This window comes from Protopterus annectens, chromosome 2.part0 (genome assembly GCF_019279795.1).
Source record: "Protopterus annectens isolate FY-2018-M chromosome 2.part0, PAN1.0, whole genome shotgun sequence".
Classification (NCBI taxonomy): Eukaryota; Metazoa; Chordata; order Ceratodontiformes; family Protopteridae; genus Protopterus; species Protopterus annectens.
Genome location: NC_056728.1, coordinates 219,514,245 through 219,527,512, shown reverse-complemented (window position 1 = coordinate 219,527,512; position 13,268 = coordinate 219,514,245). Strand labels below are relative to the sequence as shown.

The 13,268-nt window shown below is 38.7% G+C and overlaps 1 protein-coding gene across 1 annotated transcript in view; it reads left to right on the top strand.

Moving 5' to 3' along the window:
• The window catches only part of RFTN2 (raftlin family member 2), a 1,293,449-nt gene that overhangs the window by 1,104,052 nt on the left and 176,129 nt on the right, over positions 1-13,268 (top strand). The window contains exon 7 of the mRNA XM_044060680.1: positions 2,199-2,302. Within this exon, the coding sequence (XP_043916615.1) occupies positions 2,199-2,302 (104 nt within the window). The remainder of the gene's footprint in view (positions 1-2,198; positions 2,303-13,268) is intronic.

Here is a 13,268-nt window from a genome sequence, read left to right as displayed (position 1 = left end):
TTTTCTGGATTTCAGCAATAACTTGACAGTTTTCCTTACAGAGATTGCACACAGATTAAAGAGGGGTTAGGGGCAAGTGTGTGTCATCCATAGACACTTGTTTGACTTACTGGAAACAGCTGATTGTAGTTAGGGAGAACTGTCCACATAAAAGCCTGTTACTAGTTAGTTTAATGTCAGAGCATGTTTGTGTCAAATATTATGTTGAAATCTGAAGAGAAAGATCAACTTCTGTGTTGATGGCAGCTGTTGGTAACATTCTATTCAAGAAAGGGGCAGTCCACAGCTAGACCTAGACATGGGATTTAATGTAAAAAAGTGCATCATTTTATATTTTTTCGGGAATTCTTGAGTGAATATTTATATGTTACAAGGAATGACCATTTGGAAGACAAATAAGTAAAAGGACAGCAGCAGAAGACAATTAAATGCTTCAGTACATGAAAGGGTAAGTTTACTCAAACAGCAGCTGAGGTCTGTTGTCCAGTATAGAGAGCACTTGTAAGACCGCATCTAGAGTACTTTGACCACGTATGATGACAGAGAAAAAGAGACTATTCTAATGTATATACAGCAGAGACTTAATGAAATGAATGTAGGTCTGGAAAATGAAGAATTGAGAATGCTTAATGTATACTCAGTGGAAGAGAAAATTGGTAAGAAAAGGTAGCATCTAGATGTACTGTATTGTTTGGGGACAAGTGTGACACCTTCTTGAGGAGACAAAAGGTAGAAATTCAGATGCTTGCAACACGGCTGCTCAAATATAATAGCTTGATTTGTCAGTTGCTCACCACATGCTGTTGCCTTCTTTACATAGTACTGAGATGTTTATGGATGAAATTTATCTTTGCTTGGTTACTCTGATCTTGTTGTTTTCTAAAGGGTGGCGTGAGACAGGCTTTTAATTACCCATTAATTTCCCACAAGAATACTGTGGGAGATGCAGGGAGGCTTGTCCACTGCAAAAATGCTTTCTCAGTATATTTTACATTGTTTCAATTGCTTGTAACTTTACATGCATGAGTACATGTATTACAAGACTGTGTGTAGTGTGTATTCAACCTGCCAGTTTGGTGTAGTTGTTGTCTGGTAGTTGTGATATGTGCACAGTTGTTTTGAGGCCAGTCACAAGTAGCTTGTGAAAGAGGGAAGCATCAAGGCTGAGTTAGTAAAATACTTTTTCACAGTAAAGGTGTGAAGGTGGCAGTACTCTGAAATGCCTTTCCAGTAGGGACTATGCAAAAGTAAGTTGACAGAGGGATTTGAGGATGACTTAGGTAGATGAAAAAATGGTACGTCACTTGCAAATGAGTTGCAGTAAAATTCGAGAAGATTTAGAATGTAGATTTACTTCTTTCAACATCAGTGAGTATTCTTATGTATCTAATCATGTAGCTGATAATATACTAAATGTCTTGACAAGACAGCAAAGTAGGAACATAGATCAATAGTTACCCATGTTATCCCCAACATCCCTTTATATATAGGGACTACGTGCTTTGCACTCCACAAATGTCAGCCATGACCTACTCTTCATAATTAGGGAGTGGCAGCATGTGAGAAGAGGAAGGGATACAAGTTAATGAAATTTTCAGCAGTGGAACTCCTGCCCTCTTGTGTTCTGTATGAGTACACTTAATAGCAGTCTTATCTGAAAAGTATTCAAAATAAAATTCACATATAGGCAATGTGCTTTATACACTGTAATGCACAACATTAAATGTTGCTTGACTTTCATATGTATGCCCATCAGAGTGTGCATATTTAGACGAAAATGCACTTGTTTTTGAGTTTTTAGTAAATCATCATGGCAATGGTTGTTTGGCAAGTAGCAGATAAATGCTGCACAACCTATGCTGTTTTTTGTACAGAGCCAGGAAACTAAACTAGGTCAAATAGCAAGCATACACAGATGCACAAGTGTATGCATGCACCACACACACACACACACACACACACACACACACACACACACACACACACACACACACACACACACACACACACACACACACACACACACACAAACTCTTCTCTCTTCCTTATTTAATTAGTGCTTCCAGTTCTACAAAAAATAGTAATGTGTAGTTTAGGGGGACATACTGTCAATGTCTAAAATGAATGTAAATTTTGTTATTCATCAATACTGTACTTAAAAGTTCTTTAATAACACAACTTTTGTTATTTCTTCACAGGGTGCAGCTCTCAAAACTGATTATGGCCCTTTACTTCACACTTTAGCAGAGTTTGGATGGCTGCTTACATGTGTGTTACCAACACCTATCCTGCGACATGACAGGTACTTTTTTTACTCTAGTATTATTGCAGCAATATTAAAGTTTATGAAACTGTGTATATGTATGTTATCCAAGTCAAACATTGAAATAATTAAACCCATTTAGCTAAGTTCTAGGTTAGAGAGTCTAGAATCTGTTTCTGCAGTCCCTGTGAATGTTGAAATGACTGCTTTACTGGCTGCTACATAGCAGTTTATTTTTGCATAGTATGACAAAGATAGCTTCCTGAATACAATGGAATAGCATAAAGACTAGTCACACAACTTCATTTCTATGATAAATTCTGTGTGTTTATAATCTTTCTGAATATTATATACACAACAGAGTGGTACTAAAGCCTATACAGTGGATATAAAAAGCTTGCACACCCCTGTTAAAATGCCAGGTTTTTGTGATATAAAAAAATGAGACCACAATAAATCATTTCAAAACTTTTCCCACCTTTAATGTGACCTATAACCTGTACAATTCAATTGAAAAACAAACAAATTTGTTATGGGAAGAAATATAAAAAATGAAAAATGTACAATAAGCTGGTTGCATAAGTTTGCACACCCTTAAACTAATACTTTTGATTTAATTGCAGCATTCAGACTTCTTGGGTACACACCTGCCATCAATTAAAGAGACTCTGATTAACCCCAAATAAAGTTCAGCTGTCCTATTAGGATTTTCCTGACATGTACTCAGTTGCCTGCTACAGCAAAATCCATGGTTCGCAGAGAGCTTACAAAGCATCAAAGGGATCTCATTGTTGAAAGGTATCAGTCAGGAGAAGGGTAAAAAAAATTTTCCACAGCATTGGCTATACCATGTAACACAGTGAAGACAGTCATCAAAAAGTGGAGAAAATATGGGACAACAATGACGTTGCAAAGAACTGGACGTCCCTCCAAAACTGATGAAAAGACAAAACGAAAACTGGTCAGGGAGGCTGCCAAGAGACCTACAGCAACACTGAAGGAGCTGCAGGAATTTTTGGCAAGTACTGGTTGTGTACTACATGTGACAACAATCTCCCGTATTCTCCATATGTCTGGGCTATGGGGTAGGGTTGCAAGACGGAAGCCTTTTCTTACACAGAAAAATATCCAGGCCCAGCTAAAATTTGCAAAACAATACATCAAGTCTCCCAAAAGCATGTGGGAAAATGTGTTATGGTCTGATGAGACCAAGGTTGAACTTTTTGGCCACAATTCCAAAAGGTATGTTTGGCACAAAAACAACATTTCGCATCACCAAAAGAACACCATCCCACGGTGAAGCATGGTGGTGAGGCAGTATCATGCTTTGGGGTTGCTTTTCTTCAGCTGGAACTGGGGCTTTAGTCAAGGTGGAGGGAATTATAAATAGTTCCAAATACCAGTCACTTTTGGCCCAAAACCTTCAGGCGTCTGCTAGAAAGCTGAAGATGAAGAGGAATTTCACCTTTCATCATGACAATGGCCCCAAGCATGTATCCAAATCAACAAAAGAATGGCTTCACCAGAAGAAAATTAAAGTTTTGGAATGGCCCAGCCAGAGCCCAGACTTAAATCCAACAGAAAATCTGTGGGATGACCTGAAGAGGGTTGTACACAAGAGATGCACTTGCAATCTGACAAATTTGGAGAGCTTTTGCAAGGAAGAGTGGGCAAATATTGCCAACTGAAGATGTGCCATGCTGATAGACTCCTACCCAAGAAGACTGAATACTGTAATTAAATCAAAAGGTGTTTCAACAAAGTATTAATTTAAGGGTGTGCACACTTATGCAACCAGCTTATTGTACATTTTTTATTTTTTATATTTTTCTCCTAACAGATTTGTTTGTTTTTCAATTGAATTGTACAGATTATATGTCACATTAAAGGTGGGAAAAGTTTTGAAATGATTTATTGTGGTCTCATTTTTTTATATCACAAAAACCTGGAATTTTACAGGGGTGTGTAAACTTTTTATATCCATTGTATTTTGAAAATAAAAACATGAAAAATTTGTTGCTATTGCCATTCAAAGCCTTAGAAAAAACAAAACACCCCAGCCCTTGAGGCATTTTTTTTTCATTTTTCAGACTCTTTGCCCCAGCTGTCTGTTGAAGCCCTTCAGTCATTGATTAATTATCTCAAGACTTCATACATTAACAAATGATCTCAAGACAAAGTGTATATTTTATTCACGTTTCTTCTTGACTTTAATATGTGGAATCAAAGATGATGTTGAATTTTGAGTATAAGATCAGCATATACTGAAAGTATGTTATAAGACCCCAGGTGCAGTACATTTTAATTAAGACTGTTTTTATTTTTTTTTGTGGGGGGGCATCCCTTGTTTCACCTTGCTTATATCCCCCATTATCCCATATATTCTACTTGCTAACCACAATTCCAATTTAACTTAGTGAGGTGGAGCCTTTGTTATCCTGGATTGGTGTATTTCCTTTGCTTGTTGAAGGCTGGCAAGAGTCAAGAAAAAAAAATCCTTTGTATGAGAGTAAGACATTTCTTTGAATCACTTCTTATTAAGTTGAATAACACATCAACATTTGTACCCTTCTTCAGTGTTGGTATAATGCTGATATTATTCTTTAAATAAAAGAAAGTAGATGTACTTTTCTCTACCACCGTGGGAAGGGACAATTTCATTGAGTGCCATTTTCAATGAAAGGATATTCAAGATGTTGTCTCAGATGCCATCAATTGCAGCTAAAGGTAATTTCCCAGTAATGCACATAAGCTTGTTTTCCTTCACACTAGTGTAGTTTGTGCTAACACTTATGAGAATACTATGATGCCAATGTGTAGTGTGTGTGATAGATGTCAACCTGCAGGATCTTCTTTTGCTGTTGATTAGTATTACACCCACAGTAACATAAAAAAATCAAGACTTCCCCTAGACCAAAGCTGAAATTCAAACACACTTATGCATAATCCCCGCAGTCTTTTCACTTGTAAGTATGAGGTGCATAGCCGGCTTTAGGCACCAGCGAACCCTGCGGTTGCTGGGGGGCCCCCAACCACAGCAGGTTGCCTTACTCTGATATTTTGCAACAGGTCTGTCAAACTAACAAAAGCTAGTACAACAGTCTTGTGTACTTAATAAACCAGATGGGTAATAAGTCATAATTTATATCTCCTTTAAAATTCAAAGATATCTTTGGTTATACTAACAGTGTTTTATCAAGCAACAGGCTTCACAATTCCATTAAATATTTTACCACTGATATAGTACCCCTGGCTTAGTTAAACTCTGCTAGTGAACATTCAGCCCACTAAAATGAACATAGCCAACCTTAGGTACTTGCAATACCCATGGCTGCAAGGGGGCCCCCTTAGTCATCCTTGACTGTGTGTGGGGGCCCCACAAAAGCTGCTGCTGGTTGGGGAACTAATGAGAAAAAAAATGTATTAATTTCCTGATTATGCTCTTTAACATGAACAGGTCTGTGATATGACGCTGTTAGGATAAAGCTGATAATGAACATAGGCAAGGTAAGCACTAGAGAGATCAGCAGCCCAGAGTGATTGTTCTCAGTGCAAATCTTGGATTTTAAGAAAAGCTGATGCTTCTGATCTTCAGGGAAGGCTTTCTTTTTTCAGGGCGTTTTATAAACACTGTCAGAATACCAGCTACTGCAACTTTCAACGTTTTTGCAGATTAATTCATTGCAATACCTATAATAGCAGAATAAAGGCTCAAAGTAATGAACACGTTCCAAATATTACACTAATTCAATTAAAAAAATGTAATAATATAATACCTTTTTCGTCAGCTTTAAGTTTTTGGTCAAATAAATATAAAACTATGATGTCTGGATTTATGGACTATAATCCTGGATGATTTACAAGCAAATCAAACTTTTTACAAAGGATAGAGCAAAACTATGAGAAAAATCAGGGAAGGTAAATAAAAGTGACTTACCCTTGCTGCTGTTTGGCAACTGCTAAATGACAGTCACTGATCTGGTGTGACAGTACTAGTGTTGCACTGTATATTTCTGTTTGTTGAAGTAAGTACAAAACTAGTAGTGTGTGTGGGGGGAGATGGATTGTGTGGTTATTACTTCTTTAATTGCCATCACAGTCAAACCTTACAGGTGTGCACATGAGGTTATACCTTGTGTTTGGGCTGAGGACAGTGTGTTCATTCATTTCTTTTGCTTTTCTGACAGACCTCAGAGGTGTACAAAGAAGGTTGCTATAAATGTGTGCAGGGGCAGTGTACTGTCTAGGAGCAACAAAGTTGTTATTTTTTTCACTTTCCTCACAATCACACTTCAGGCATGTATGCAGGTAGCTGCCTTTGACAGTTTAGGTTGAGGAATGAAGAGGCATGCTATGTATATGTATGTCAGCATTCACTTGAAATACATGACTGTAGAAATTTGAACTTCTGCCTTCATCCCAGTCTAAAACCAGAAGGATTCACAGGCAGTCTTTTTTGGGGGTTAGGGAGGAAGGCAGTTCCAAGATAGGACCTATATATCCAGACAACAATTGGCTTGTTAGTTTATTGTGAGTTACTATTTTATCATCTTTGAACATTAAGCCTTTGGTACAATCTGGATTAAAAAGTTGGGAAAATGCTCTGAATGTATTTCAGAACATGCATAACCCAGTGCTTTTGGTGGCTCTGGTTTAACTGAGTTATTTCCTAAATGGTTATTACTGTACTTACTTGGCAGGAAAGGTGTGTTGAAAGGATGCAAGGCAAATTAAAGCTGAACAGCAACACAATTTATTCCCTTAATCAAAATTTCTGCTCAAGCCATGATTGGATGAAAAGGTTGTGTAAAAAGAAAAAAAAAATAAAATGCACTTCAGAGCATATAGGAAGATATGGCTTCTTGAAAAAGTTGAAGAGTAAAGCACAATTTGAGAAAAGGAAGAAAAAAATTAATGTGCATAGCACGGGAAGCCCAAGATGGAGGGAGGGGCGATCAGAGGAAGAGTGGAGGGTTTAGTTTATGTGTGTTGGTTGGCTGAAACAGTAGGCCTAAGATGCCATTTTACTCAAGTCCAGACCTGTACATAGAGTTCCTGCAATGTATCATTGTTGCATCTAAATTCCAGTATCTGTAAATGTCCCTTTGTGAGATGGGCAAACATAGTGTGGTACACATGCCTATTGTAATTAAGAGCATTGTAGCTACAGGTCAGTCAGTTTGCAGTATGAATTAAAAGGTTGCTTAGGAGGGGTATCAGCGATAGGGTGATACGTAGACTGGAAGTGCCTAGAGGGCCCCCAAAATGCTAACACCGGCCCTGATGAGGTGACATCCATCATATCTCAGGATCTGAAACCACTCAACAACATAACAAGTCTGCCACATCATTGAATAGTCATCATTCAAAGCCATATGGTCTCTACCTATACAAAGTTAACCCTTAGACGTTTAAGAAACAAACTTACTGATGTGCATGCCTGGGCAGCCTACCACTCCCCAGATGTATTAGTAGCCACAAAACTTAGCTTAAACAAGAAATAAAACATGAAGAAGTCTTATCACAAGGGTATTGCATCTTAAGACTAGATAGAACCCATAAAGAAGTTGTGGGTGGCCACTATCTACAAGAATATTTTAAACCTCCCTGGGTTTCATATAAGTGTACTCCCACTCTTCAGTGTCAAAAGAATTATAACATCCTTGCAAATTTAATGTTCGCAGAAGTCTTGCATTACATGAGCTTACTTTCCCATGAGAAATAACATAGTTACCGCAAGAACTTCTGTCTTGGGCATCCAACAACATCTCCCCTCAGATGTCTCTTAGAAGACATGAGACTTCCAAGCTGGCTAAACACTGATCAACAGTATAATTTCAGCTCTTCCAGTGTGAAAAAAGAAACTGGGAGATAAGGGCTAGTAATTCTACCAGTTTTTGTAAAATTCATTTACTGGCTAGTGAATAAATTTCCTGGATTCCAGCAAAGAAGAAACTTAGAGAGTCTGAAAGAAAAGCAACTAGAAAAGGTAAACTCACTGACTGTGAAGATTCCCGTAGCTGTTCAGTAAAAAGCAGTTCAAGCTCCAGCTTTTCTACAAGAGATGGCTTCCAATAATTTAGAGGAAATAATAAATCAAACATGCTCAGAGATTATTAAAATAAATGAAACATTAAAGGAGTGTATCAAGTCAAATTCCAGATGAACTGATAAAACTGCAAAACTGAGATGTCAAAATGAAGAAAAGACTGGCTAAATATGACTGCTCATGAAGAGCTGTTTCAAAAACTGGTAGAGGTAGAGGACAGAGCATGCAGAAAAAAACTGAGATTTTCTGCTGTACCACAGAAACTGGAAGGAACAGACTGTATTAATTTTATGAGACTACACATAAGCAGCTGGACTGATATTCCACAGTAGCATTTGTTAACTGAAAGGGCACATTGTGTGTATTCACCAAACCTGGCCATGAGAAAGCAGCCAAGATCTGTAGAATAAAGATGCAATCATATCCGTAGAAACAGTTGGACCTGACAAAACTATGGCAGAAGGGCAAGTTATTAACATACTGGAGGCAGTAGAGTGTTGTGGAAAATGATTTTTCACTGTAGACCAGGCAGAAGAGAAGTAAATTTATCCCAACAATCAAAGAAAGGTATGAGATTCAAGCTGTTGTATCCATCTGTATTCAGAATAGTTGTTCCTGTAGGATCAAAGTAAATTTTTTGATGCAGAACAGGCTGAGAAGGAAATAAAAATGTTTATCCAACAAAAAGTGGGCCAGCAAACTGAATGGGACTCTGCTTCTCATTCTTCTGACAATAAAGTTCATAGACTTTACCAGTGAAACTTTTTCAGTGTTCGAAAGGAAAATGCTTGAGAAACACAAAAAAGCACAAGAGTTGACTAGAAGTGGAAGTACCTTGGACTTGAACTGGAGTCTGTGGTTGAGAGATGGAGGTGAACAGGAAGAACACCAGCAACACTTAAATTAATGTGTGATTATTAAGCATCAGTCACATTTGTGAAATGTATCTCTACAAGAAAAAAGTGGCTGAGAAATGTTGGAATTGTGTTAACTTTGTTAAACTTATAGAGGGACTAAAAAGCATATACCTCACTAAATGAAAGTGGCTGAGAAATGTTGGAATTGTGTTAACTTTGTTAAACTTATAGAGGGACTAAAAAGCATATACCTCACTAAATGTCATGAATGGATGGATACTAAAAGTAAAACAAGACTAAACTAAGTTTTATTTTGTTTTTGATTCCATTCACTTCAGTTTTGTATTCATCTTTATAAATTTATAAATCCATCCCACATATCACTATTTATTGTGTTTATGTAAATATGTTTATTCCCTTCCCTTTTAATTCCAATATACCACCACTGGTATTACGTAAAGCTCCCATGTCACTTATTAAAATAAAAGTGAGGTTGTTTCTTATTCCTGCATCTGAAGACTAATACAAAAAAGTCAGAAAATATTAAAAAAATATAATAATCCAGTGTGAGAACAGAAACTTAGCACAGAAAGTCGGTAGACCCATATTTCTGGGTAAATTTCAATAAAAGGCTAGTAAGTGCACTGCCTGGTTGCCAGGAAAAAAGACATACAGAGGACCTGAAGGAAAATCAGCTACAAAAGGCAATGAAAAAACACTGACTGGAAAAAAACACTGCAGCTATTCAGAAAAAAAACAGTGTAATCTCCATGCATGACTTCCAGTAACCTAGAGGAAATTATAAGGCAACTGCATATAGACCTGACTAAAATAAATGAAACACCAATGGAGTACATCAACTCAAACAATAACAGGCTGGAAAAATGGATGAAGCTTTTAACAGCTATTCAGATAAGGTGATAAAAGTGGAAAACTCAGAGTTCAAAATGAAGAAAAGGCTGGCTGAATATGAGATTGCACAAGAAGAGATGTATAAAAAAATAATAGAATTAGAGGACAGAGCACATAGGGAAAACCTGAGATTTTCTGCAGAGAAGCTGGAAGGAGCAGACTGTATTAATTTTACGAAAGCACAAATAAGCAACTGGACTGGTGTTCCACAATAGGAATTGTTAATTGAAAGTGCATATTGTGTGTATGCTCCAAACCTGGCTATGAGAAAACAACCCAGATCTTTAACAGTAAAGATGCAATCTTACCAGGAGAATGAATTGATTCTGACAAAACTGTGGCAGAAGGACAAAAATACTAAAAGTGGGAGACAGCAGAGTGTTTGTGGAGAATGACTCCTGACTGTACACTAGGCAGAGGAAAATCATTTTATGTCATTATTCAGGGAATGTAGAGAAGCAGGTGTTAAATTCAAACTGCTGTGCCCAACTATCTTCAAAATATTTTCCCTTGAGGAGCAAAATAATTTGTTGAAGTACATACTAAGGAGGAAATACAAAAGTTTGTCCGACAAAAAGTGAGTTGTAAAACAGGAGGTTCTGCTTCTTCTTCTGGTAATAAAGACCACAGACAGACTGTGCCAGTGAAGCCTTTTCCAGTGTTTCAACAGAAAATGCTTGAGGCAGGGAAAAAAGAACAAGAGTTGACTAGAAGAATCGAGAGTACGTTGGAAATGAAGCAGAGACGGGAGTTGGGAGAAGGAGATGAGCAAGAATAGAACAGGAAAATCTGGAAATATTGGACTTTCTTGGACTTTGTTAAACTTGTAATGGACTCTAAAGCATATTCCCTACTTCATGTCATTGTTTGGAGAATACAGTCTGTAACTTGGAAACTGATAAATGTGGGATTACAAAGCAATAGTTATATTTGTGAAACATGACAGAGCAAGAAAATGTGAAAATATTGGACTTTTGTGGACTTTGTTAAACTTGTGTGAGACTCTAAAGCATATCCCTACTTCATGTCATTAATGTTCAGAAAAATACTCAGGAGAGAAGAGGAGGTAGCAAGTTAACTTTATGCAAAACCTTTTTTTCTTAATAGTACTACTTAAATAATGCATGTTTCTTTGCATGTTATAAAGTTTGTTTCAGTTATTTTTAAGTGTAGTGGGGATACTAATGTAAATAGGTGCCCTTGTTTTTTTTTTTTTTGTTTCTTTCTCCCTAATATCTTTCTCCTTGTTCAGTTTTAAAAAATGTAGACACTGCAATGTAAAAAAAAAAGATCTGGTTAAAAGATCATGACAAAAGAAAAATAGTGCGCTTGTTCTCATTCTTGCATAGGGAAAAGACTGGGTTATACCATTAGCTTAATCTAGTAACACTTTTTAAGAAAAATCAAGTAAATGAAAAAAAGAATATATAATAGTAAACATTTTTTGTGTGGTTCTTATGTCTCTAGCAGACAATCTGATAAAGTGAAATGGCTTGGAGAATATGTTTTCTGAAAGCATTCAAGTGTTTCCCAACTGAGAGAACTATAAAGATAAGACAAAATCAGACAGCACTTAATAGAACCACAGGCTATATCATGCTAATAGAACCACAGGCTATATCATGCGTCTTAACATGGATAACCTTTCTTTTTGGTTAGCTCGAGTCTGTATGTGGCTGTCAGTTTGGAATTTTTTTTTCCTATTAGGAAGGTAAAACTTCAGTATCTGAAGATGTACATAGTTTTGTGTGTTATTATTAAGTTAATAGGTTTTAAGGGGTATTGTGTGTGTGTATTTTTGTTTGAGGGTTTTCAGCAAAACAAAAAGTTCTGTAAGATGTGACATAGGCTCAAATGGAGATGACAGGAAACAACTGATCTGAAGTAGGATATTCATTTGTCTGCAACCTGTGGGTTATGGATCCGATATCGGATCCGAACCGGCATGGTTTTCCAGCTATGGATCCAAGCTCTCAGCTCCTCCCCTCACCCATAATGCCCTGCTCTACCCTCATGACCTCAGATCTCGTTTGCCGCGCTGGTGACTGGATTTGGGTACATAGCTCTCAGCTAAGTGAACTCTATTTCTGTTAAAATCAGAGAATTTTTTGGTTTTTTGAGTGAATTTGTGTGAAAGTTTAGGTTTCCCTTTCTTATAAGTGTATTTTGAGTTTATTTTGAGTTAAAGTAAGTAATTTTTATTCCCTCCCCTCGCTGTTGCGTAGAGTGTGTGTGTAGGCCTGTGTGTCTTTTTGTTTTTAAGTTACTTTTTGTAACTTTTAGTGTGTTATAGATTATGGCTGACCAGCCTAAATCTATATTTTCGAAATGCTCCGAGTGTGGCCATAAGCTCTCACCGGCTGATGGCCACACTCGGTGTGTTAAGTGTCTCGGGGTTGAACACCTCACATCTGGTTGTTCCATTTGTGCAGGGTTCAACCCCAGGGCACTGAGGGAGCGGAGGTCCAAGCTGGTCTTGGCGGGTCTTTTACCGCCAGACTCGGCTCCGGCCTCCGCTCCTTCGGGGACTACTGTGGCTGCAGTTGTTCCCCCTGTGGCACCCCCTCCTGCTCCTGGGACTCAAACTCCCGCTTCTGGAGAGGAGAGGATGCTGCTAAAGGACCGGAGGAGAAGCACCAAGCGGCGGGCCGAGACCTCTGTTTCGGCCCCGCCAGCCAAGCGGCTTCTCCCGGCTCGTTGTCGGTTCGGTCTCCTCCTTCTCGGCTCCGGTCCCCTGTGTGCTTTTCACCGGGTCCTGAGGAGGAGGAGACCCGATCTCCGTCGAGGCTATCGAGGAGGCACTCCAGGCCTACCTCGGTAGCCTCTTCGAGATCTACCCATAGCCTTTCTGATGCTGATCTGGACCGGATGATGAGAAGGTTCATCCAGGCCCAGATGCAGATGGGAGTGCTCTTGCCCCCCCAGCTCAACACCCTTTTTTAAGCCTATTGCTCCTTCTCCGACCCGCTATCCGGGTTCGGAGCAGCTGGAGCCGAGCAGCCGGGCGGGGAAGGTCGGAGCCGATAGTACTTGGTACTCGGACCCGACCCTGCCCTCGAGTGCATCGGACCCGATCTCGGAGCCTGGATCCGAGCCGGATCCGGGGATCAGTGCTCCTTGGCGCCGTCTGTGTCGGAGCGCACTGTCCTTCGGATCCGAGTGCCCGGCGCCGGCTCCGATCCACTCT